We start from the raw sequence: 25890 nt of genomic DNA, 5'->3' as shown, positions 1-25890 counted from the left end.
GCATTACACAGATAGCATACCGCTATGAACACCTATTGTGTAGGTCTATGATGTGTGTATAATGTAATTTACACCTGCTCAACTTTATGAATGCTTTATGTATTTGAATCAAGGCCAAGGGCATTACAGCATGTTTACACTTATTTCTGATGCCTGCTTATTACTTGCATAAAAGCTGCAGCCTTGATGGCTATGTCAGCACTACACACAGAACAGGGAGAATGAGTTTTACTGCAGGAAAGTACAAATAGTCATTTCTGCTTTGTTTTATAGTTTAAAAGACCTTTTAAAATGGAAACTGTGACAGAATGATGCAATGTTACAAGCTAAAAACTAAAAAAACTAAAAACTAAACTAAAAACTGAAAAAAAATGAGATTGTTTTCTTTGCTACTAATGTTCTATTCATTATCCATACTACACATACAATTCATTATACTTTTTTCTGCTTCAGGTTTGCTTCAGGAGAAATTCACCTAAAAAATAAATTATGGACAGTCGGGATCTGGGAAGTTTGGCGAGTGTGAATAAGGATTTGCTGTTCTATAATTTTTACCGGGCTCAGTTAATGTAATTCCATTTGAATACTGAAGGACATTAGCAGATACGTTTATCTTTGTGTCTTCATTATGTTTTCTGCCACAGCTTCCAAACAAGGCCAAAAACACCGGGAGGAAAACCAGTCCATGCAGCACTCCAAATGCGATAACAAGGAATATGATCTTGAAAAATGTTCTGAAGATGTAACTCTCTGCAGTGGAAAGTGCCACCACTCCTAAGATGGTGGACACACCTCCCTGCAGGATGGGGTAGCCAAGAGAGTGAAGAGCATCAACCACCCTCTCATTCGCTGTAGATCTCTTGTTGGAAACAAAGGCGTATGAAATATGAGCTGAGAAATCTACAGAGAACCCAATGCAAATAACAAGGTTGATCATTGATATGGAGTCTAAGTTAACATCCCAATAAGCCATGAAGCCAGTGACCCCCACAATAATAGAAGCTATGGTGAAGGTGACCCACAGAGAACAAAGAGGGTTTGGAATTAGCAGTAACGAGATAACAAACATAACAGCGGCAGCTAAAGCAATGTTCTGGATAGTGTTCTGGATGATGACCGCATACTGGTCAAAGTAGATAAATGCTGGGTGGTACACAAGAACGGGGATCTCACAGGCCTCTCCCGTGTCCCGAACCTGGTTTAACATGTCTCTTTCAGCAACTGCAGTACTCACATTCACCGTCTGGATGAAGAACCGAGATGCTATTATAGCTTCTCCTTGAATGTCTACATCTTGTCTGTAGTCTGGAGCTACAGTAAAGAGTCTAGATAAATTTCCCATAAAATCATTTTTATTATTTATGTCCACCTTGTATGCTCCAGCTACCATTAGGTATGTTCTCAGCCAAGACTCAGATAGGTCTTGGCTAACATAGGGTGTTGCTTGAAATGACTCTAAACACCTATTGGTTTTATTACGGATATCTGAATCCCAATATGCAATTTCCTCTGTCACCATAACCATGACTCTGGGACCATATTCAGAAAAATATGTATCTTCATTGTCATAAAAAGATCGAACATAAGAGCTATCGGTGGCCAAGTTTCTTAAATCGATTCCTTCCTGCACCTGGAGACACCCGTATATGCCGCTGGCCAAATACCCACAATACAAAAATAACACAAGGATTTTGGCCCATGTATTTGTAAGAAATGGCCCATATTGTTTGTGAAAAAAATTAGTAATAGGATGGTCCTCCTCTTTACCGGTAATTTCACTGTATCCTCCCCCAACACAGCAGATGTTATAGGAAGAGGAGCGGAGCTTGTCTTTTTGTTCTGGCACTCGTTTACAACTAAACCAATGTCTGTTACTTGATTCCCTTCTACCATTTAATGCTAAGAATGCACCGAAACAAGTGACATTATACAAGAAACAGAACAATATGGCAGTCCCGGTATATATACAGAATGACTGCACCGACTCAAAAGAGGTCAGAATCCCGATGTAGAATGCTACAACGTCTGTGAGAGTTGTGATAGTTATTGAGACTGCAGCTTCTGCGTAGGTATGAGCCATTCTATCTTCAACACTGTCCTTTACTTTAGTTTGTTGCCAACTGGAGATCATGATGAACATGTTATCCGCTCCAACGCCTGTAAGAAGAAGTTAAGACAAAGACAAATTAAAAATCAAATCAGGAACGAAAATATATTTTACACACACAGATAGATAGATAGATGGATAGACAGACAGACAGACAGACAGAGAGCTCCTGCCAGCCCCCTGCAGCTGCCCTCTGCCCGCGCTGTTACAAAACGATCATCTGGTCCCCTGCCGTGGCTCAGTTTCATTATCGCCCACTTCCAAGTGAACTTCCATTGCGCCTGCGTGGCCCTGGCTGGATGTGTCCTTATTCGTTCTCCCAAATATCTACTACACCTGTGCAGGACGCACCCAGTGACGGGAGAGTGAACGAGGACGCGTGCGGCACAGGGACACGCAGTGAAGAAAGCAAAACTGAGCCGTGGCAGGGGGACCGGATGATCATTTGGTAATGGCGCGAGCACAGGGTGGATGCAGGGGGCTGGCAGAAGCCCCTGGTAAGTGAAACAATTTTTTATTTTTTTTTAGGTACTTCAGATTTTTTTTCCTTTAAGAGCCTCCCATTGGATAATTACTGCATGGATGATTAAATTATGTGCCCAAAGAATGAGGTCTGCTGACTATCTGAATGTCCTTAACCTGCCAGATTATTCCATTAGTGAATTTCTCCTTCCCTGGTGGCATAGGTATATTTCAAGATGAAAATGCCAGTGTTCATTGGGCTCAAATTCTGAAAGGGTGGTTCAGGCAGCATGACATGAGATATCATTTTTACACATGGATTGAATACCACAGAGTCCAGACCTTAAATCCTTGAAAATCTGTGGAATGTACTGGAGTACAATTTAAGCAGTGATCCGACTCTCCCATCAACTCTCGTCTTGTCGAAAAATAAATGCACAGAAATAAATGTTGTGACATTCCAAAAGCTTATTAAAATGAAGCCACAGCAAATACATGCTGTAATCAAAGATAAAGACGACCCAACAAAACATTAGAGAGTGCAACATTTTTTTCTGCACAGGTAGTGTACATACAGGCCCAAACTTTTATGCATAGAAGATTGGTGGATATACAGTTTATTAGTATTTACTGTACTTGTTTTCTTATTTATGTGTGGTATATTGCATGCTATGTATTTAACCACTTAAATCCAACTGGACAAATATATAGGTCCCACAGGAGCCGCTTAGTGGCAATCTGGATGGATATATGTGTCCAGTGGTGTTACGTCGGGTACGAGTGGTCTACCAAGCCAACCAATCCCCTGTGAATGAATCAACATACCTCGAATCACGATGCATGATGATTCATTCACTAGCAGGAGATTGCTTAGTGCCACCTAGTGGCCAGAAAGTAAAATTAAGGTAAAATAAATGAATAACTGCATTGTACATTTAATAAAGCTTTATTAACCCCCATCCTCCCCCATAGCTACAAAAAAAAAAAGTCTAAAAAAAAAAAGTTTGAGTTAAAAAATAAATAAATGCATAAATAGTTACCTTAGGGACTGAACTTTTTTTTTTATATGTACTGTATGTTGAGAGTATATTACTGTTATATTATGAGGGCTTGTTGTAATTAGTGATGGATGCAAAACTGAAAAATATGCACCAAAAAAAAAATTTGGCGCCATACATTGTACTAGGGAAATATTTTAAACATTGCAATAACAAATGGGCAAATAAAATGTGTGTGTGCACAGTAGAACATTTATTTTAAAAACTTTAATGGCCGAATACTTTGTAATAATGATTTTTTCCCATTTTTTTCTTATTATTCCAGTTAAAATGCATTTAGAATAAAATAATTCTTAGCAACATGTGCCACCCAAAGAAAGCCTAAATGGTGATGAAAGCCTAATTAGTGAATAAAGATAGATATAGATCGAGTGAAAAAGTTTGGAACATTAGTGCACTGCCCACCATTAAGGTGGCCACTAATGATCCAATCTTTTTTATCCAATTTTACCAAATCTATATAGTATAAAGGTGCCCATACACGGTACAATAAAAATGTTCAATGTTCCCGTTTATTCGACCAAAATGATTGAATCGAATGAAAGTTTAAAAGCATATTTTTTATTTTCGATCAAGAATAAAGAATCGATTATACTGTTTTTTTTTCAATAAAAATCAAATCGGACATATTGGGAAAATCTTCATATTTGATCTAACGGAATAATTGAAGAAAATTATCTAATAGAAAAAAATGGAAAAATTGTACCATGTATGGGCACCATAAGGGTAAATATGGTAAATATATATTGAATGGATCATTGAGGCAGTTCCCTTCTAAGATTGGATGAAAAAGATTGGATCATTAGTGTCCACCATTAGCCTGGTCAATGTCTCAAGGCTGGTACTCACAATTCCATTTTTGCCATCATTTAACCTCCCTGGCGGTAAGCCCGAGCTGAGCTCGGGCTATGCCGCGCAGGGGGAGATCTCAGCCCCTGGTGGGGCGATTTTCATTTTGTAAATTGCTGTGCGCGCAGCCAGCACTTTGCTAGCCGCGCGCACAGCTTGATCGCCGCCGCTCTGCGGCGATCGGCATCACGCAGCGGCTGAAGAGGGCCCCCCCCTCGCCAGAGCCCTGCGCTGCCCGGATCAATGAGTTCCGGGCAGCGCTATGGGCTGGATCGTGTGTCCCTGACGTCAGGACGTCGGCTGACGTCCATGACGTCATCCCGATCGTCGCCATGGCGACAGGAGAAGCCAAACAGGGGAACGCGTTGTATACGCGTTCCCCTGTTTGCTATTGTTGCCGGCGGCGATCGGACTAGAGGGCCACATGCGCCCTCTAGTGGTGTTTCATGTAGCTACCACTCTGGTAGCTTTACATGAAACTTTAAAAAAAAAAAAAAAAAAAATTGGAATTCTGCAATTTTTGCAGAAAAAATTAACCGCCAAGGAGGTTAATATTTTCTAACCTGTCCAATCTGTTTCTGATCAAGAATGAGATCAATTTTCAGATCATTACTGCACGAAATCAATCCCATTCTTGATCGAAAGCAAATCGGACATGTTGGAAATTGTCAGGAAATTTCCTGTCAATCTGATGGGCAAATTGTATCATATGTACCAGGCAATAGAATGAGTAATATCTAGAACATCCATTTGGATCCTACAGCCAACTGTGGCAAGTGTAGTTTTTATTTTAGGAGTAGTCTGGCAACCCGTGCGAGTTTCTGGTTTGCCTATCTGTAATGCACCTTCTATTACTGTATTAAGAATGTTAGTGTTAGGTCCATGGGTGTCACAGAACGAGGAAATGTAGTTATATGTTTTGAACCTGCAACTGCAGCTCCATGTAACTAATACCTGTGTTTCTTGATGACACTTAGAAACAGGTTTTAATGCAGCTAGCTGCGAGTTACTTGGAGTATTTTTTGTATGTTTGGTTTCTTTCAATTCTACCTGATGCCCTCATTCTCATCTTAAAGAGAACCTGTAACAAAAAAAAGTTCCCCTGGGTGGTACTCACCTCAGGAGGGGAAGCCTCAGGGTCCCAATGAGGCTTCCCCCTCCCCTGTAGCTGCAAGCAGTCCAGCGTTGGCTCCCCCGAAGTGTCCGGCAATCCTCCCTCGACAAGCCTGACAAGCTACATTTATTTACCTTCCCTGGCTCCAGCGGGGGCGCTGTTGCGGCTCTCAGCACGGAGATAGGCGAAAATAGCCGATCTCTGTCGGGTCCGCTCTACTGCGCAGGCATAGGAGACTTGGACCTGTGCAGTAGAGCGGCCCAACAGCGATCGCTATTTCCGCCTATCTCCGAGCGGAGAGCCGATACTGCACCTGCGCTGGAGCCGGGAAGGTAAATATTTACATCCAGACTGTTCGGAGGGGCACAGCGAGACCGCTGTGGGCACAGGAGGATGGGGGAGCCTTGATAGGATCCAGAGACTTCCCCCTACCGAGGTGAGTACCTGCAGTGGAGGTTTTTTTTGTTACAGGTTTTCTTAAAAGGGAACCTGAACCGAGTAAAATTATTTAAAATAAACACATGATGTAGCTGCAAATGAATATTACGTACTTACCTCGCCATCAGTTCCTCTCAGAAGCTCACCATTTCCTTCTTACAGTGATCCCTTCCAGTTCTGACAAGATTATGTCAGAACTGAAATATACCAGTTGCTGTCAGTTATATATCAGCTGCTGTCAGTTACAACTGAATGTGCAAGGTAATGTCCATGTTTCCCTATGGCTCAAGTGGGCAATATAACAGTTTAACAGTATGCTGACCAGGAAGCTGTTATGGGTTAATGGCCATTTTCAAAATGGAGGACAGAGAATTCCATCGATCATGGTGGACAAACAGGACGCATGAGAGGAGAAATAGATTGATGAGCAGACTACATGGGAGGTAAGTATGACCTGTGTATGTTTATTTTGACTTTTTATTTTCAGTTCAGGTTCTCTTTACGCATGTTAAGAATTGTCAGCATTTTGCTGCCTCAAGTTATTATTATTGTGACTTTGTATAATACTAACAGTGGCTGGATGGTGTAATGGTTAAGGCCTCTGCCTCTGACACAGGAGACCAGGATTCGATTTTTGCGGCTCCTCCTGTTCAGTAAGCCAGCACCTATTCCGTAAGGAGTCCTTGGGCTAAATTCCCTAACACTGATACTGCCTACTGAGTGCATCCTAGTGGCTACAGCTCTGGTGCTTTGAGTCCGCCAGGAGAAAAGCGCAATATAAATGTTATTTGTCTTATCTTACACAGTGCTTTTTATATTCTATGGTCATATCCATGGTTATATCTCAAACTGTCCTTCAGAGGAGTCTAGGCCCTAACAATTTTTTGGTGGGACCAATTTACTGATTAGTATCTTTGGGTGATTTGGGAGGAAAGTGGGGCACCCAAAGGAAGCCCAAACAAATCTGTGAAGAACCTGGGACTATACCAGGGGTTCCACCTTCCATTGGTTTTTCTTTTTTTTAAAGGGGGGGAGGGAGGGGGGTTGATAATCTTTATAAAAAACTCTGAATTTTTGGTACTGCACCAATGTTCAGAGCCTAAACGCAGTACTGCATTGTACTGTAAAACCTTTAAATTAGAGAAGCCCAATGTATTTAAATAGAAAAGTTTTCACATTTCAAAGTGCGAACATGATAAAAAAATGTGATCTTCTCAGCTGATCGCCACTTTTATGCATGTATTACAGGCATATATGAATTTAAGGCGCCATGGGAAATCGGGCACAGGAACAGTGCCGATGTTAGTATGGTATATTGATAAATTTACTGATACTGTACTACTTAAAATGTTAATTTTCGTTAGTAAAATATTGGTAATTTTTAACAATATTTTACTATAGCTAAACCTAACCCTATTCTTACACTGAACCGTCCACTACCAATGCCTAACCCTAACCCCCCCAGGTGGTACCTAAGCCTAAGATGTTTCCTGGTGATGCCTAACCCTAATGCTGGGCATACACGGGAGAAACTCTCCTTATCAATCGAGCCGCTGATGGCTCGATTGATAATATCCGTCAGGTCCGCATGCGGACAGGCGGGGGTTGATCCGGCGGCTAATCGGCCGCCAGATGGACCCGTGTATGCCCAGCATAAGACCCTAACCGTAGCCGCTGCACAAAAAACAGCAAAAAAAAATTAATTATTGGGCACCAAGCGGCGCCCAAATATCCCCTTTCTTGCCAGTTTTGCTGGTTTAAAAAACAGAGAAGACCCAGCAAAAAATGATAATCGTCATGCGTTGCCTGGCACCCAAATTTCTCTTTTGGCTGATATTGCCGATATTTTCAATTAGAGTGTATGGTGGTGAGTCAGTTAGATGACATATAACTTGAAAAATGGAAAAAAAAATTGTTAGCACTTTATACTATTACCATCACTGTAATTATCACTGAGGATATTTGGTTTTGTGAAATATTTGCCTTTAGTTTTCAGACATTTTTCCTATCTAAGAACTCAATACTGTACAATGCAAATAGAACTGGGCTATTCGCTTTAGGAATTAATTCAACTGATTATACAATACAAAACAACACAATACTAAAGTGCCTTGATAAAGTTGTGAAGCAAAAGCATTTATACATACAGATTGAACATTTTACTACAAGATTTTAGAAAATAATGTCAAATATCTGTAATGCAAAAGGTCCTCTATGACAGCGGTGATTATACCAATAGCATACAATACTAACAAATACAACAATACTAACAAAAACATTTTTTCACATAAGTCTACTGCATGCGGTAAAAGCAGTTTGCTGTTCTGGTAGATTTTAGTCATAAGTTACTGCATGCGGCAAATTAGGTCATAAAATGTGCTGTATTTTACCAAAAATTTGAATTCTCATTAGAAATAGGGGGCATGTTAGCACATCATTTACCAATCAGTTTACGACCTGCCTTTACCTGGCGGTAAAGTCAATCTGTGTGCATTTTGCAGGTTTTAGTGTTTAGAGTTCCTGTTCAGTTCCTATTCCTGTTTTAGTGAAATTCATATTCAGGCTGTGTAATAGAGAAGAATAGTAGAAATAAAAATAAATAAAACTCCAAATATTTACTATTTTTTTTTAGGGGCTGCCAATACTGTAAATATCCAGTCTACGCAGGAGAAGTGCGCCCTCTACGTGTCTCTCCAGCGGCTGCTTCTTTTACGTCACTAGTTCTCTTACTTCAATTACGTCACCCACTAGTAACCCTGGTACTATACTATAATATTGTACTATGTTTATTTGCTGATACACACTGTGGCATAGGTTTTGTTTTTTTGTGTTTTTAATACAGGTAGAATATGGATTGATAGATAACTCATAGCCATGGGCGTCCGCAGAAAATTTTCCAGGGGGGGGGCAAAAAGTGGGGAGCAAAAAAAATCTGGGCTGGTGTGCGCGGCAAAAAATGGAGCTACGCAAAATGGGTGTGGTCATGAACCAGAATGTGGGTGTGGTCGTGGGTGGAGACAAGTTTACATGAACTAAGCAATGGTGGGACATTAGATTAGGACAGTGGTGGCGAACCTTTTGGAGGTCGAGTGTCCAAACTGCAAAGTCACTTTACTATCACAAAGTGCCAACAGCAATTTAAACTAAATACAAACGTTTTAACTCATACATGAACATTATGGAAAATTAAGTTGAAAATAAACTGTGAAGATAAACAATTTCATCCATCGTACTCCTGAAAAAAATTATTCATTTTTTTAGAACCTCCCAGTTTCATTTTCTGTTTTAAAAAGCGGAAAAAGTAGGTTTAATGCTATTGTCTCATATGATGATGATTCAGCTTTTTCCATAGTCTCGCAGTTAGCAATCATGTGACCCCCAACAAGACAAATTCAGCAATCATGATCCCCCCCCCCCCCCCCCATCAAGACAAATTCAGCAATCATGAGGCCCCCAACATGACCAACTCAGCAATCATGAGGCCCCCAACAAGACAAATTCAGCAATCATGAGGCCCCCAACAAGACAAATTCAGCAATCATGAGGCCCCCAACAAGACAAATTCAGCAATCTTGAGGCCCCCAACAAATCATGAGGCCCCCAACAAGACAAAGTCAGTAACCATGAGGCCCGCAACAAGACAAATTCAGCAGTCATGAGGCACATAAATAGACAGCTTTTCACATAAATAGGCAGAATGCCCCCTTAATATGTAGGCACCTCTCACCTGGCAGCAGTTCCCCAAAATACACTCAATCTGACAGCAGTGGTTCCCCAAAAATAGGTAGCCCCAGGTCTATAGGTGTCCCCAGAATAGGTGGCCAGCGGTATAGATGTCCCCAGAACTGGTAGCCAGGGGTAGAGATGTCCCCAGAACAGGTAGCCAGGGGTATATGTGCCCAGTATATGTAGGCAGGGGTATATGTGCCCAGTATATGTAGGCAGGGGTATATGTGCCCAGTATATGTAGGCAGGGGTATATGTCCCCAGTATATGTAGGCAGGGGTATATGTCCCCAGTATATGTAGGCAGGGGTATATGTCCCAGTATATGTAGCCAGGGGGATGCGTCCCAGTATATGTAGCCAGGGGGATATGTCCCAGTATATGTAGGCAGGGGGTATATGTCCCAGTATATGTAGGCAGGGGTATATGTCCCAGTATATGTAGCCAGGGGGATATGTCCCAGTATATGTAGGCAGGGGTATATGTCCCAGTATATGTAGGCAGGGGTATATGTCCCAGTATATGTAGCCAGGGGTATATGTCCCAGTATATGTAGGCAGGTGTATATGTCCCAGTATATGTAGCCAGGGGTATATGTCCCAGTATATGTAGGCAGGGGTATATGTCCCAGTATATGTAGGCAGGGGTATATGTCCCAGTATATGTAGCCAGGGGTATATGTCCCAGTATATGTAGGCAGGGGTATATGTCCCAGTATATGTAGCCAGGGGTATATGTCCCAGTATATGTAGGCAGGGGTATATGTCCCAGTATATGTAGGCAGGTGTATATGTCCCAGTATATGTAGGCAGGTGTATATGTCCCAGTATATGTAGGCAGGGGTATATGTCCCAGTATATGTAGGCAGGTGTATATGTCCCAGTATATGTAGGCAGGGGTATATGTCCCAGTATATGTAGGCAGGGGTATATGTCCCAGTATATGTAGGCAGGGGTATATGTCCCAGTATATGTAGCCAGGGGGATATGTCCCCAGAAAAAGTGGCCATGTCTGCGTGCAGGAGGAGGGGAGCAGCGGAGAGAAGAGGGAGAGCTATGGGCACTCACCTTAGGGGGCTCTCCCTCCCTCTCTCGCTGTCCCCTCCGGAGTCCGGAATGAAGTGTGCAGCGGCTGGCAGCGGGCGGAACTTACCTCCTCTCGTCGCACGCGCCGGATGGATTACCCGCTACTCTGGCCTGATCCAGACCAGAGTGCGGCACCAGAACTTCCGGCGCAGGAGCGAGAGGAGGTAAGTTCCGCCCGCTGCCAGCCGCTGCACAGTGCACACTTCATTCCGGAGGGGACAGCGAGGGAGAGAGAGCCCCCTAAGGTGAGGGAAGGGGGGGGGAGACGTCCGCCCTTCCCCACTGTGCCCATAGCTCTCTCTCTTCTCTGCGCTGTTCCCTCCTGCTGGCTGCACGGGCACGCGGCCAGGGGGGGGCAGCGGGCGGCCAGGCTCGGGCAGATGCCCGGTTTTGCCATATGTGCGGACGCCCATGCTCATAGCTTCTAGCTTTCTAATAATTGAACTCAAAATGTAATCTCTCTCCTCAGAAGTGCATCTTTCAACATTATGTACTTCTCATGGTTTGGCACTGTACAGAAATGCTGTCTGTCTCAGCTGAGCCCTTTTTGGCAATGTGGACATGTCCTTACTAATAATGAAGTAGGGAAGAGAGTACAGGGCAGGAGATAAGTCCTAGTGGCTTTATCTCAGGGGATACATTAATGACCACCTTGGGATCTGGTACGTGACGTTTGCATTGGTCAGGCTTGTTTACAGGCAGTTAAATATATTATTTGAATGTGAATGGTACAGTTAACAGAGGCTGAATATCCATAGGGGGATATGGAGTTTCTGTTTGATATACAGGTACTGCATTGCCTGAAAATACAAGTAAATAATGCTGCCCTAATAGCATCTTTGGAGTACACGTTATCATCGGTATTCATTATGTTATTAAAGCTTTCCGGCAGGGAACATGCTAGACAGAAACGCTAGCACTGGGGAAAACGCTAGCACTTTTGCCTGTACGTTTTCTGCACAGAAAACTGTTTTTAACTGCGAACTGTTACTCAGTGGGCTAGTTCATATTGGAATGCATTTTTGCAGGCATACAAAAATCTGACATCATGCAGCATAATTCTGCACATTGTGTGAGATTTCATTAGCTGTGAAAAAAATGTGAGTGTTTTTTTTTTTTGCAAACAAACACACGATTTGTAGAAAAACGTGCTGGAAATGCACACAGAAAACTGAAAGACAAGAGTCATGTATCCCCTGCCTTTATTGTTAACTGTATTTTGTTCCATTGATTAGGTAAATTAATAAAAAATGCAAACAGGGAACACACAAAATAACACAATACTCGTGAAACAAAATTGCGAACAAAAATGCAGCAAAAGAATATATGAAAAAAGCACAGTGCAGAAAAAGCATGTTTTTCTGCACTGCCTTGCCTAGCATGCTCCCATCCAGAGCCGGGACAAGGTCCTCCAGTGCCCAAGGCTGAAATGCCAAAGTGTGCCCCTCCATTCCTCCCACCCCAGCAGTCACACAATGATTGCTAATTTGCTATTAGACTAAGAGGCTCCTCAGAGCCCCCAACACCTTAATCTCTGGTTATCTGGCTTGAAGGCACTGCCGTCTATCCCCTTTTCTTATTTTTCTCTACTTTCAAACACAATAGGGGAATGATAGCTGAGTGAGTTGTGTGCCCCTCCTACACTGCACCCTGAGGCTGGAGCCTCTCTCGCCTCTGCCTCAGACTGGCCCTGATCACACCCATAGTGTTTTCATTCTAAATTATATAGTTATTAGTACATGTAGTATTAGTTAGATGCATCTCTATACTTTGCAGATGCAGGTGCAGATCCCAGACTCACAAATCCCAAAATGGTCATAGGTATATGACCATAAATACATCATTGTAGATACCTATCCGCAGGGCCGGTTCTCTCATGAAGGAAGGTGAAACATTCGGATCAGGTGCAGAGATTACAGGGGCAGCATTTTTTTTTACTGTGTTTACACCAACAGCATGCAGTCAGAGGTGGCTCTGCTGTCCTGACTGAGGAGGAATGGAGTGGCTGAGGGGGAGCAGTTTGTCCCAGTCTCACAGCCAGCCAGTGTGCTATTGTAATGTGAGAACATTAAATGATGCAGAGTAAATTGTCGGGTGTTGTGTGAGCATTCCAAATCGTGGAGGGGGGGGGGGGCTAGTGCGGCATCCTCACAAGTTTGCCTCGGGCAGCAAAAAGTCTGGAACCGGCCCTGCCTATCTGATGCAGGCTTTTATATAGTGGTGCAATTCAAAATATTGATGTGCCATAACTTAAATTGTGCAGATGCAAAAAGTGAAAAACTCACCTAAAACAAGAAAAGGAGCATTGGCTACAGTGATAACAAAAGGCACTCCGCAAAGTAACATGAGCCCAAAACTAGAAAGTACAGCTAAACCAGAGGACATGACTCCGAAAGCAGCAACCCAAACTTTATTCCTCACACAATCGAACCTAAAGCAAATGAGAAGCATAAAGTATGGTTTAATATTATAATTTCATCTTACAACTTACAGTATGTACCAAAATACTTCATATTAAACATTAGCCATAAAAACTGTGATTATGTGAGAAACACACTCCGATGCTAAATTTCAGAAAAGACGTATGCATTATATATATATATATACAGTGGTGTGAAAAACTATTTAAATGTTTCTGCTCATCAAAAACCATTAACTATTAGTCAAAGATAACATAATTGAACACAAAATGCAGTTTTAAATGATGGTCTGTATTATTTATTCAGAAAAAAAACCTCAAAACCTACATGGCCCTGTGTGAAAAAGAAATTGCCCCCTGAACCTAATAACTGGTTGGGCCACCCTTAGCAGCAATAACTGCAATCAAGCGTTTGCGATAACTTGCAACGAGTCTTTTACAGCGCTCTGGAGGAATTTTGGCCCACTCATCTTTGCAGAATTGTTGCAATTCAGCTTTATTTAAGGGTTTTCTAGCATGAACCGCCTTTTTAAGGTCATGCCACAAGATCTCAATAGGATTCAGGTCAGGACTTTGACTAGGCCACTCCAAAGTCTTCATTTTGTTTTTCTTCAGCCATTCAGAGGTGGATTTGCTGGTGTGTTTTGGGTCATTGTCCTGCTGCAGCACCCAAGATCGCTTCAGCTTGAGTTGACGAACAGATGGCCGGACATTCTCCTTCAGGATTTTTTGGTAGACAGTAGAATTCATGGTTCCATCTATCACAGCAAGCCTTCCAGGTCCTGAAGCAGCAAAACAACCCCAGACCATCACACTACCACCACCATATTTTACTGTTGGTATGATGTTCTTTTGCTGAAATGCTGTGTTACTTCTACGCCAGATGTAACGGGACACACAACTTCTAAAAAAATCAACTTTTGTCTCGTCGGTCCACAAGGTACTCGTCGGTACACAAGTCTTGGCAATCATTGAGATGCTTTTTAGCAGAATTGAGGCGAGCCTTAATGTTCTTTTTGCTTAAAAGTGGTTTGCGCCTTGCATATCTGCCATGCAGGCTGTTTTTGCCCAGTCTCTTTCTTATGGTGGAGTCGTGAACACTGACCTTAATTGAGGCAAGTGAGGCCTGCAGTTCTTTAGATGTTGTCCTGGGGTCTTTTGTGGCCTCTCAGATGAGTTTTCTCTGCGCTCTTGGGGTAATTTTGGTCGGCCGGCCACTCCTGGGAAGGTTCATCACTGTTCCATGTTTTTGCCATTTGTGGATAATGGCTCTCACTGTGGTTCGCTGGAGTCCCAAAGCTTTAGAAATGGCTTTATAACCTTTACCAGACTGATAGATCTCAATTACAGTACTTTTGTTCTCATTTGTTCCTGAATTTCTTTGGATCTTGGCATGGTGTCTAGCTTTTCAGGTGCTTTTGGTCTACTTCTCTGTGTCAGATAGCTCCTATTTAAGTGATTTCTTGATTGAAACAGGTGTGGCAGTAATCAGGCCTGGGGGTGACTACAGAAATTGAACTCAGGTGTGATAAACCACAGTTAAGTTATTTTTTAACAAGGGGGGGCAATCACTTTTTCACACAGGGCCATGTAGATTTGGAGTTTTTTCCTCACTAAATAATAAAAACCATCATTTAAAACTGCATTTTGTGTTCAATTATGTTATCTTTGACTAATAGTTAACGGTTTTTGATGAGCAGAAACATTTAAGTGTGACAAACATGCAAAAGAATAAGAAATCAGGAAGGGGGCAAATAGTTTTTCACACCACTGTATATATATATATATATATATATATATATATATATATATATACCGTATATATATATATATATATATATATATATATATATATATTTTTTTTTTTTTTTGGGGGGGGGGGGGGGGTTCTTTCTGTAATATTACTTTAAAAATAATAGAGTAATAATAATAATAATGAGAAGAAGAAGAATAGTAGTAGTGGTTTTCTGTTTTGACCACAGAGTTAGTCTTTTTACATTCATGCTTGTTTTTCAACTTTTGTATCTCATAGTTGTTGTAACTCTTCATAAATATTTCACTTGTGCACATCTTTAATATGCATAATTTTAACTTGTTGCAGGTTTTTAATATGCATATGTTTACCTTACATGGACACACACTTTAAAGAAATACATGTATAATCTTACCTTGTGCATGACATAATAGAAAAAAATATGGTGACAAAATAGGTAATGGAAAACAGAGGAAGGACAGATTTTGATGTCTTTTCAAATTCCTGCTGTCTGGATAGTGAGGAAAGATAAGAGATCTAAAAGGAAAAAAAAACAAAACAAAAAAAAACAAAGGCAAATTAAAATAATGATTTTTTTTAGAGAAATGACAATGTAAAATCCTATCTATCTATCTATCTATCTATCTATCTATCTATCTATCTATCTATCTATCTATCTGATTTTTGAAACAAAATTAGCCCCTTATTTCAAATCTCAGCTTATATTTGGCTAAATGCAAAAAGTACAGTAGAGCATCCATCCATCACTTTGTCTGCAGTCATTAAATGCAGACAGCATGCAAACTAATGAGCAGGGTTATCTATCTATCTATCTATCTATCTATCTATCTATCTATCTATCTATCTATCTATCTATCATTATTATTATTTTGTATTTATATAGTACTGACATCTTCCGCAGCGCTGTACAGGGTATACAGTCTGCCTTTAAGAGGAGCTCACAATCTAATCTCTACCATAGTCATATGTCCATTATTGTTATTATTTAGTATTTTGTATATCGCTGACATCTTCCGCAGCACTATACAGAGTATATTGGAAAAATATGGGGAGAAAATACTATCCATCTATTTATCTATCTATCTATCTCCAACTGCGAACGCCAAGGGTTTAACCTCCCTAGCATTCTGATTATATGCGGCGCACGGCCGCGGGAGGTTTTTTTTGGCTAATGTTTTTTTTTTTAACATGTAGCTAGCCTAGAGCTAACTACATGCTTCCCCCTCCCTTCGGTATCCCACCCACCCCTCCAATCGCCGCCGGCGCAAATACCCAACAGGAAATCCCGTTCTGAACGGGATTTCCTGTATGGGCTTCCCCCGTCGCCATGGCGACGATCGGACTGACGTCATTGACGTCATGACGTCAGGGGGAGTCCCGATCCACCCCATAGCGCAGCCTGGCGGTGATTGGCCAGACTGCGCAAGGGGTCTAGGGGGAGGGCCCTCTTTCACGGCGGGTAGCGGCGGATCGGCAGCGAGCGACAGCGATCGGAACAAACATGCAGCTAGCAAAGTGCTAGCTGCGTGTTGGAAAATAAAATAATGCAAAACGGCCCACCAGGGCCTGAGCAATCCAGCGCCGCGGTACTGGACGAGCTGAGCTCGTCCGTAACGCCCAGCTGGTTAAAAGCATTAACTCACCTTTTCACTCTGGCCTACCACCCCTCACTGGTGCTCTAAACGCGCAGCTGAACTCTGGTCCCCTACCTTTTGTGTCCCTACCTCTCCCTCTAGATTGTAAGCCTTTAGGCAGGGTCCTCCTCCTTGTGTGTCCTACCTGATCATGCACCTCCATTACTGTGCACCCAGCTGCTACGCATTTGAGTGAACTTAAATTGCCTAATCCACATCCAGTGACTGGCTAAGCATTACCTTGTACTCATACTGTGCTGCGTGATCTGGTTTTCCCCTAAATATTGTCTGTAACCTTAACTAATGTCCAACGCTGCGTAATATGTTGGAGCATTATAAATACAATAAATAAATTAAGCACCTACACCAGAGCAACTGGCATGTACTGAACGTCCTCCAATGCCTAGTACACACCATGCAATTTTACCATCAGATCAATTGGAAATTTCCAGTCGGTCAATAATTTCCAACATGTCTGATCTTCTTACAAATGAGAAAGCTATTGATTTAGAGATCAGTACTGTACAAAATCGATCCCATTCTCGGAAAAATTGCGAGAGGTGTCCCGGGCATAAGAGCGGAGGTGTGCATGCATACAGCCGTTGCAGCCCAAGCTATAATTCACAATGTTTTTGGAATCATCACTTCGATCTAATATGACACAGGTGACAGTGACTAACTTTTTCTACTTTTCTAAAAAGACACTTTAAAAAAAAAATCCAGTCCAGATTAGCTGGGTCATTTGCATGCGTCTATCAAATAAAGGCGCACGGAAATGTGGGTGCCCAGTAATGCCGATAGTAAAATATTGGTATTAAATACCGATATTTTACTATAGCTAAACCTAACCCTGCTCTCACACAGAACCCTCCCTCCTGATGCCTGACCCTTAAAGGGATACTGTAGGGGGGTTGGGGGAAAATGAGTTGAACTTACCCGAGGCTTCTAATGGTCCCCCACAGACATCCTGTGCCCGTGCAGCCACTCACCGATGCTCCGGCCCCGCCTCCGGGTCACTTCTGGAATTTCAGACTTTAAAGTCGGAAAACCACTGCGCCTGCGTTGCCGTGTCCTCGCTCCCGCTAATGTCACCAGGAGCATACTGCGCAGGCACAGACCATACTGGGCCTGTGCATTATGCTCCTGGTGACATCAGTGGGAGCGAGGACACAGCAAAGCAGACTTAGTGGTTTTCATACTTTAAAGTCTGAAATTCTAGAAGTGAACTGGAGGCGGAGCCGGAGCATCCGTGAGGATGTCTGTGGGGGACCATTAGAAGCCTCAGATAAGTCCAACACATTTTCCCCCGACCCCCTACAGTATCCCTTTAAAACTCCGGAAATGCAAAAATTACCCACCTGATGCCTAACCATCAACCCCCCCCCCCCCCCCCAAACTACCTTCCTGATGCCTAATCCATTCCTTACACAACTCCCCCTGCCCCCCAACTACATCCCTCATGCCCTAACCATTAACCCCCCCCCCCCAAACTACCTTCCTGACGCCTAATCCTTACACAACTCCCCCCCGCCCCCCAACTACATCACTTAACCTAAAAAAATTAAAGAAACACCCAAATTTGTGCTCTGGCACGGCGCCCAAATACTTATAAAATGCATTGGCGCCCATAGGGGCACCCAATAAGTCCACTTGCTGTATACTCAAATTTACTGCTTCACATTTACATTTACTGCTGTTTCTCAACAAGGAATAAATCGTCTTATAAATGATGGGAAAATATTCATGAATCCGTCTTCCTTACCTGTACTTGCTGCAGTTGTAACATCTCTAAATTCTCAGAGATGTTTTGGATGAAGTGGTGAATCCATTGGTGGCTGTTGTCCTTGTCTTGCTCGCTGTCTTCCCTCAGGTAATACACTAACCGAATAGCTTCAGCCCTCTGCACAGTGTTGTCAAGATTTAGCGTGACACCCCCTAGATAAGTTCCCAGGAATGATTTCTCCTGAAACATGGGGTAGCTAATGGTTATTGTATCTATTAGACTCACATTATTTCGTACTTCATTAAGCAGTGGGTTGGCCTCTGCACATTTCTTGCCCAGGACCTCTGCACAGAGCTTCTGAAAATTCACAGACACCTCAGCACCCTGTTCACCTATATTGATGTGGAAATTCTGCACCATCTCATCCAGCTTCAGTAGCTCTCTGAACGTATCAGCATTGATGACATTGTCAGCTACACTGACCGCGATGAGAGAGACGTAGGAGCCTTCCGTATACAGTCTCTGTGCAGAGAACTGCCCCGAGTCATTGGTTGGGAAGTGTGTCCTCACAAAATCTCTCTCGGCTTTAGCTGGACCCCCGACTGGTGTAAATTTCTCTTCTATATCATTAGCCTGCCTCTGATTTAAAAAGTAGAAGCCGGCCCCCAAACCAGCAGATAGGACCAAAGGAAGGAAGAGGAACCACCAGGGGTATCTGGCGACCACCTTCCCTAATTTCGAGAAGGCCACAGAGAGTGGTCTCTCAATGCAGTCTGTCCGACACCGAGACATTATTCCTGCTCTGCAGACAACTACTGAATGATACAGAAGCAGAGAAAAGCAAATCCAGCTTGGTTAATAATATATTTAAAGTGTAATCATAACAAAGTGACCATAGATAAGAAGACAGCAGCGTTAGTCAGGTGTGAGGATGACGAACACTTGAATGCCTTCCAGGAAGCAGTAAAATTATTTGATTACCAAGGAAGTTCCTGGACATTTGGATGACAGGTTAATCAGTGATCATAGAATGGCAATGAGTTCCAGAGAAATGTAAAACTTCACTTCTAGAGTATCAATAATGCCGGCATGCTCTGATGCTGTCAGATTATAATTACTGTACCTGCATTGTGTCATTTGCTTATAACGGTGACACAATGGAATTTGATCCCAGAAAGTTTTTTTTATCATGTATGTTTTTAATGCCAACAGTCTCATACATCAGGTCTTGTTCAGTCAACATCACTGCCCAGAAATCAAAATATTATTAACTTAGAGTTTGCATTGCTGTATACCATTACTAAGCAATCAAATCATAACAATGAAACTACTGTATTTAGAGTGCCAACACCAGAGTCATTTTACGTGTAAATAATTAACCTGAACCAAGCTGACCCACCACCGATACCTAATCTTAAGAACTCCCCCCCAGCTAGTGCCCAACCTTAAAAACCCTCCACCACTGACGTCTAACCTTTAATTCCCCCCTGCACCACTGACCCCCTCAAAAGACTCCCACCCTGTGATGCCTAAACTCAACCAACCACCCACACACACACACCAATGCCTACTCTTAACCGAACCCCTTTGCACTAATCACAAAATATTGGGTGCCATGGAAGCTTGGATCCTGCCATAGGCGTCCATACTAATATCGATCGGCACACGATAAGATAACGGGTGCTGGAGTCGCCCACTATGCAAGCGGTTGTCCAAATTTCCCGCAGTAGCCAATATTTGTATGGGTGCCAATGGCAGCGCTCAAACAACCACAGGAACCATATGCGCCTAAACGACCTGCTTCCTGGCAGATTACTATTCCAGCCAAAAACTGCATGAGTATGATAGTAGCCCCTGTGACAGTGAAGGTTGTGGTGGTGTGTGTGTTGGGAGGGGGGGACTGGGCGTGGTAACATTTTTTTAAAGGTAAGTATTCATAGTTAATTCAGAATAATAAAGGACTTTTTTCGTGATTGTGTTTTCAATTCTTCTTATCCTTTGTCCCCCCAGGGCGTCATCGGCCCCCACCTCCTCCTGAGACACCAGTGGTGGGGAAAAGCCCTTAGTCCATGGATTAGACAAGGGCTCTCTCTGGTGGAGAGGGGGAGGCTTGGCTGCCCCTCCCCTGCAGAACCCCCCATACTATGGACCATGCAGGCTGGTATAGCTCAGAATGGTGGCATAGTGGTTAGTGCTCTCACCTTGTAGCACTGGCTTCCCGGTTTGAATCTGAATATGTTCTCCCCGTGCCTATGTGGGTTTCCTCCGGGCACTCCGGTTTCCTCCCACACCCCAAAAACATACAGATAAGTTTATTGGCTTCCCCTATAAAAAAAAAAAATGGCCCTAGACTAAGATACATACACTACACATACATAGACATACGACTACTATACTGTGCACACTGCCTTATTTTATTGCTGAGCCTAGCTGCTGGCACGCCCTACACTGTGTGGGATAGGAGTGTGTACGCCATCTCTCTGTACATCACGCTAGCCGTCTTGTCATACACGCCGTCACCTGTGCACACCATCTGATCAGCAATGTGCCCAATCACAACAGGGCAGGGCAGGAGGAGGCTAGTGTGGGGCCGAGAAACATAGTGCCAAGGCGAATCAGAGTGGGGCATGTGCAGGATGGAAGGACATACAGACACACAGCAGCCAGCTTGGAAATTGTTAATATAGATAAGTACCTTCATTTTTCACATATAAGACACACTTTTTTCTCCCCCCAAAATGTGGAAAAAAAGTCCCTGCATCTCATATGCCAAATACAGGAAGTCCCAGACTTACGAACGCTCGCCAATATGAACTGCAGCGATTTTGGTGACTCCCTTTATTGTCCCCATGACTCCCTCCGCTCCCCCCTTGTGTCCTTCTCTGCTCCCTCTGAATAATGTAAAGCAGCACAAGTATGACTCGCCTCATCCAGTCATTGGTGTCAGTGACGATCAGAGACACCTCTTCTCCTTCACAGCTCCCCTAGTGCCAGCTTCTGCTGATGATGCAATCAGCGTCATCAGCAACAAGGATGGGTAACTCCTTGCAGATATAGGCCAACCATTCTGAAACCGATGGGGGTGAAGCATGGTTCCATTCGAGCACAATAAGCTAAGGTTTTGGCATAAAATGTGAGACTGCTAAACAAAAGCCTCTTAGGTTCCCCTTTATGAATATCCTTAATGATTCCAAGCAACATTTTTTTTTGTATCTTTGGGAAAGACCTTTTAGATCCAATAGCCTACTTCAGTCCAGTAATGAAATAATTGTGGGCATTACTAAACCATATGATAAAGAAACAGAGGCCTGTTGCCCACATCTACCACAGGCATCAGTCCTAAAAATACCCAGATAAGCGGGGGGCGGTAATACACACTATGAAGTAGTTGAAATGTAGCCATACATCTAGCAATGTACGGGTAGATTCGACCAAGAGACAAATCTCTCTCTAATAGAATCTGACAAGAGAGAGTTCTGTCAGCTGCCCATACACCACAGGCCGATTCCCAATCAATTTCATGCTGAAATCGATCCAGAATCGGCCTTGTGCGCTGCATCTGCCACCTCGCTGCACCAACGCTGTCCCCTAATGAAAAACCTCCCCCCGTTGCCCAGTGTAAAGTATACATTACCTTTCCGCGACCTCCGCTTGTCCCCCGCTGGCTTCCGGGATTCCTTCTCTGCATACACGCGCGCCCCACGTGGTTTCCTAGTAAGGGGCGCGTGTGTGATGTCACACAAGTGCCCTTCCTAGGAAACCACGTGGGGTGCACGTGTATGTACAGCAGAATGCTCCCGGAGCAGCAGAGGCACAAGTGCAGGCCGCAGACAGGTAAGGTATACTTTACACTGGGCCCCCGGGGAACATTTTTCATTAGGTGGGACAGCGTCGGGGGTTTTGTCGCATTCGTCGATCATTGCGACATTGCACACCGTTCCCGCTGCACACCAAATCGAGCAAGTCGGCTGTACATCTTGCAGCATGCGCCATCGATAATGCAACCAATTTTTGTCCAGAAATTGGTTGCATTGTAGGTCGGGCATGCATTTGGCGGCACTGATTTTCATCCAGTTTGATTATAATAATCGAATCAGATGGTCGATCAGCCGCCAAGTCGCCTGATGTATGGCCACCTTAAGAGAGATTAACTTATCCCTGGCTTTTACAGAATACAGTAATGATTCCTCCCCCCAGACCCGGGACAAGGTCCTCCAGCACCCAAGGCTGAGACACAAAAGTGCGCCCCTCCATCCCTTCCACTCCAGCCATCACACACTGATTGCTATTAGAATAAGATTCTCCAAGGGCCCCCAACCGCCCATCACCTTAATCTCTAGTTATCTGGCTTGCAGTCACTGCCATGTATCCCCTTTTCTTATTTCTCTCTGCTTCAAACACAATAGGGTAATGATAGCTGAGTGAGCTGTGTGCCCCCTCCTACACTGCACTGTGAAACTGAAGCCTCTCTCCCTTCTGCCTTGTCCCGGCCCTGCCTCCCATCCCTCCAGATCCAAAATTACACTTTTGATACAGCCTCTCAATAATACTAAAACTTTTATATCTTTTAGTGCACCGTAAAAAAAAAAAATAACACATAAAACAACCCTATATGTTACATGATAAAAAAGCCTTTGATTGTGTCGAACACGATAAGCTGTGGACACCTTAAGCGAACTGGGCGTGCCAACTCATTTGGTCAACCTGATAAGATCACTATATGACGGCCAAGAAGCCAAAGTGCGAACACCGTATGGAGACACTGATTGGTTAAAAATTGGTGAAGGTGTGAGGCAAGGTTGTAGCCTATCCCTCCTCCTGTTCAATCTTTACGCCAAAGTGATCATGAGAAAATTAGATCTTGAGGAAACAGAAATTGGAGTGAAAATTGGTGTATGGAACATCAATAACCTTCGGTATGCTGATGACACAACTCTTCTCTCAGAAACAGCGGGTGGCCTGCAGCATCTGATTAATCGATTCAAATAGGAAATTGCAAAATTCGACCTCCTCCTGAATATCAAAAAGACCAAGTCATGATGAATACAGTAAATGACGGCAATATCAAGATAGCAGTTGACAATAATAGGATTGAGTGTGTGCAGGAATTCACCTTCCTCTGCTCTCAGATCGATCGAAATGGTGATTGAAGTCATGAAATAAAACGTTGGATAACCCTCGGCAGAAACACGATGGTAAGCATGAACCAAATATGGAGAAGCAAAGACATCATTACGACCAAATGTAGACTGGTTCATGTCATCATATTCCTCATAACCATGTATGGCTTTGAAAGTTGGACCCTAAGAAGAGCAGATAGAAGAAAAATAGACTTCTTCGAGTTGTGGTGCCGCCGATGGTTGCTTCGCATTCCATGGACAGCAAGGATGACGAACAAAGTATTGGAACGTATAAGACCAGACATGTCACTGGAAGGCAATTTCACCAGACTCAGACTCAGATATTTCGGCCAGGTGATGCAATCAAATTCCTTAGAGAAAGATGCTAATGCTAGGACTGATCATCAGTGGCAAAAGGCGACAAGGCCGCCAGAGAACGTGTTGGCTTGACACTATCAAAGCTAACACAGGATTGAGCTTAAGGCAACTGGCAGAAATGGTACAAGATCGGACAGCATGGAGAGACCTAACCTATAGAATCACCAAGAGTTGAATACAACTGAATGGACAACATCATCATTATCATACAGTGGGATGCAAAAGTTTGGGCAACCTTTTTAATCGTCATGATTTTCCTGTATAAATTGTTGGTTGTTACGATAAAAAATGTCAGTTAACCACTTCCCGACCGCCCACTACACAGGGGCGGCGGGGAAGTGGAGCCCTGCAGGACGGCCTCACCCACAGAGGCGGCGGTCCATTTAAGGGCATGGGCGGAGCGATCGCGTCATCCGTGACGCGATCCTCCGCCGGCGCCTGTCACCGCTCGCTCGCCGCAACATCCCGCCGGCTATACGGAAGCGCCGGCGGGATGTTAACCCCGCGATCGCCGCATACAAAGTGTATAATACACTTTGTAATGTTTACAAAGTGTATTATACAGGCTTCCTCCTGCCCTGGTGGTCCCAGTGTCCGAGGGACCACCAGGGCAGGCTGCAGCCACCCTAGTCTGCACCAAGCACACTGATTTTCTCCCCCCCCCGCCCCAGATCGCCCACAGCACCCATCAGACCCCCCCCCTGCCCACCCCCCAGACCCCTGTTTGCACCCAATCACCCCCCTAATCACCCATCAATCACTCCCTGTCACTATCTGTCAACGCTATTTTTTTTTTTATCCCCCCCCCTGCTCCCTGCCCCCTCCTGATCACCCCCCACCCCTCAGATTCTCCCCAGACCCCCCCCCCAGACCACCCCCCCCTGTTTACTGTATGCATCTATCCCCCTGATCACCTGTCAATCACCTGTCAATCACCTGTCAATCACCCGTCAATCACCCATCAATCCCCCGTCAATCACCCCCTGTCACTGCCACCCATCAATCAGCCCCTAACCTGCCCCTTGCGGGCAATCTGATCACCCCCCCACACCAATAGATCGCCCACAGATCCGACATCAGATCACCTCCCAAATCCATTGTTTACATCTATTCTCTCCTCTAAACACCCACTAATTAACCATCAATCACCCATCAATCACCCCCTATCACCACTTGTCACTTTTACCTATCAGATCAGACCCTAATCTGCCCCTTGCGGGCACCCAATCACCCGCCCACACGCTCAGATTGCCCTCTGACCCCCCCTTATCAATTCACCAGTGCATTAATTACATCTGTTCTTCCCTGTAATAACCCACTGATCACCTGTCAATCACCTGCCAATCACCTATCACCCATCAATCACCCCCTGTCACTGCCACCCATCAATCAGCCCCTAACCTGCCCCTTGCGGGCAATCTGATCACCCACCCACACCATTAGATCGCCCGCAAACCCGCCGTCAGATTACCTCCCAAATGTATCGTTTACATCTGTTATCTTCTCTAAACACCCACTAATTACCCATCAATCACCCCCTATCACCACCTGTCACTGTTACCTATCAGATCAGACCCTAATCTGCCCCTTGCGGGCACCCAATCACCCGCCCACACGCTCAGATTGCCCTCTGACCCCCCCTTATCAATTCACCAGTGCATTAATTACATCTGTTCTTCCCTGTAATAACCCACTGATCACCTGTCAATCACCTGCCAATCACCTATCACCCATCAATCACCCCCTGTCACTGCCACCCATCAATCAGCCCCTAACCTGCCCCTTGCGGGCAATCTGATCACCCACCCACACCATTAGATCGCCCGCAAACCCGCCGTCAGATTACCTCCCAAATGTATCGTTTACATCTGTTATCTTCTCTAAACACCCACTAATTACCCATCAATCACCCCCTATCACCACCTGTCACTGTTACCTATCAGATCAGACCCTAATCTGCCCCTTGCGGGCACCCAATCACCCGCCCACACGCTCAGATTGCCC

At 43.9% G+C, this 25890-nt stretch overlaps 1 protein-coding gene across 1 annotated transcript; it reads right to left on the bottom strand.

Annotated features, from left to right (window-relative positions):
- Positions 1-428: 428 nt before the first annotated feature.
- On the bottom strand, positions 429-19180 carry LOC137519618 (patched domain-containing protein 3-like). The gene is made up of 4 exons (XM_068238592.1): positions 18428-19180; positions 15426-15547; positions 13124-13269; positions 429-2157 (listed from the first exon to the last, which is right to left on the bottom strand). The coding sequence occupies exons 1-4, from the start codon at positions 19178-19180 to the stop codon at positions 488-490; spliced, it is 2691 nt and encodes an 896-aa protein (XP_068094693.1). The 3' UTR covers positions 429-487.
- Between the last annotated feature and the right edge of the window lie 6710 nt (positions 19181-25890).

Source organism: Hyperolius riggenbachi, chromosome 5 (genome assembly GCF_040937935.1).
Source record: "Hyperolius riggenbachi isolate aHypRig1 chromosome 5, aHypRig1.pri, whole genome shotgun sequence".
Classification (NCBI taxonomy): Eukaryota; Metazoa; Chordata; class Amphibia; order Anura; family Hyperoliidae; genus Hyperolius; species Hyperolius riggenbachi.
This window is presented reverse-complemented; position numbering and strand designations above follow the sequence as displayed.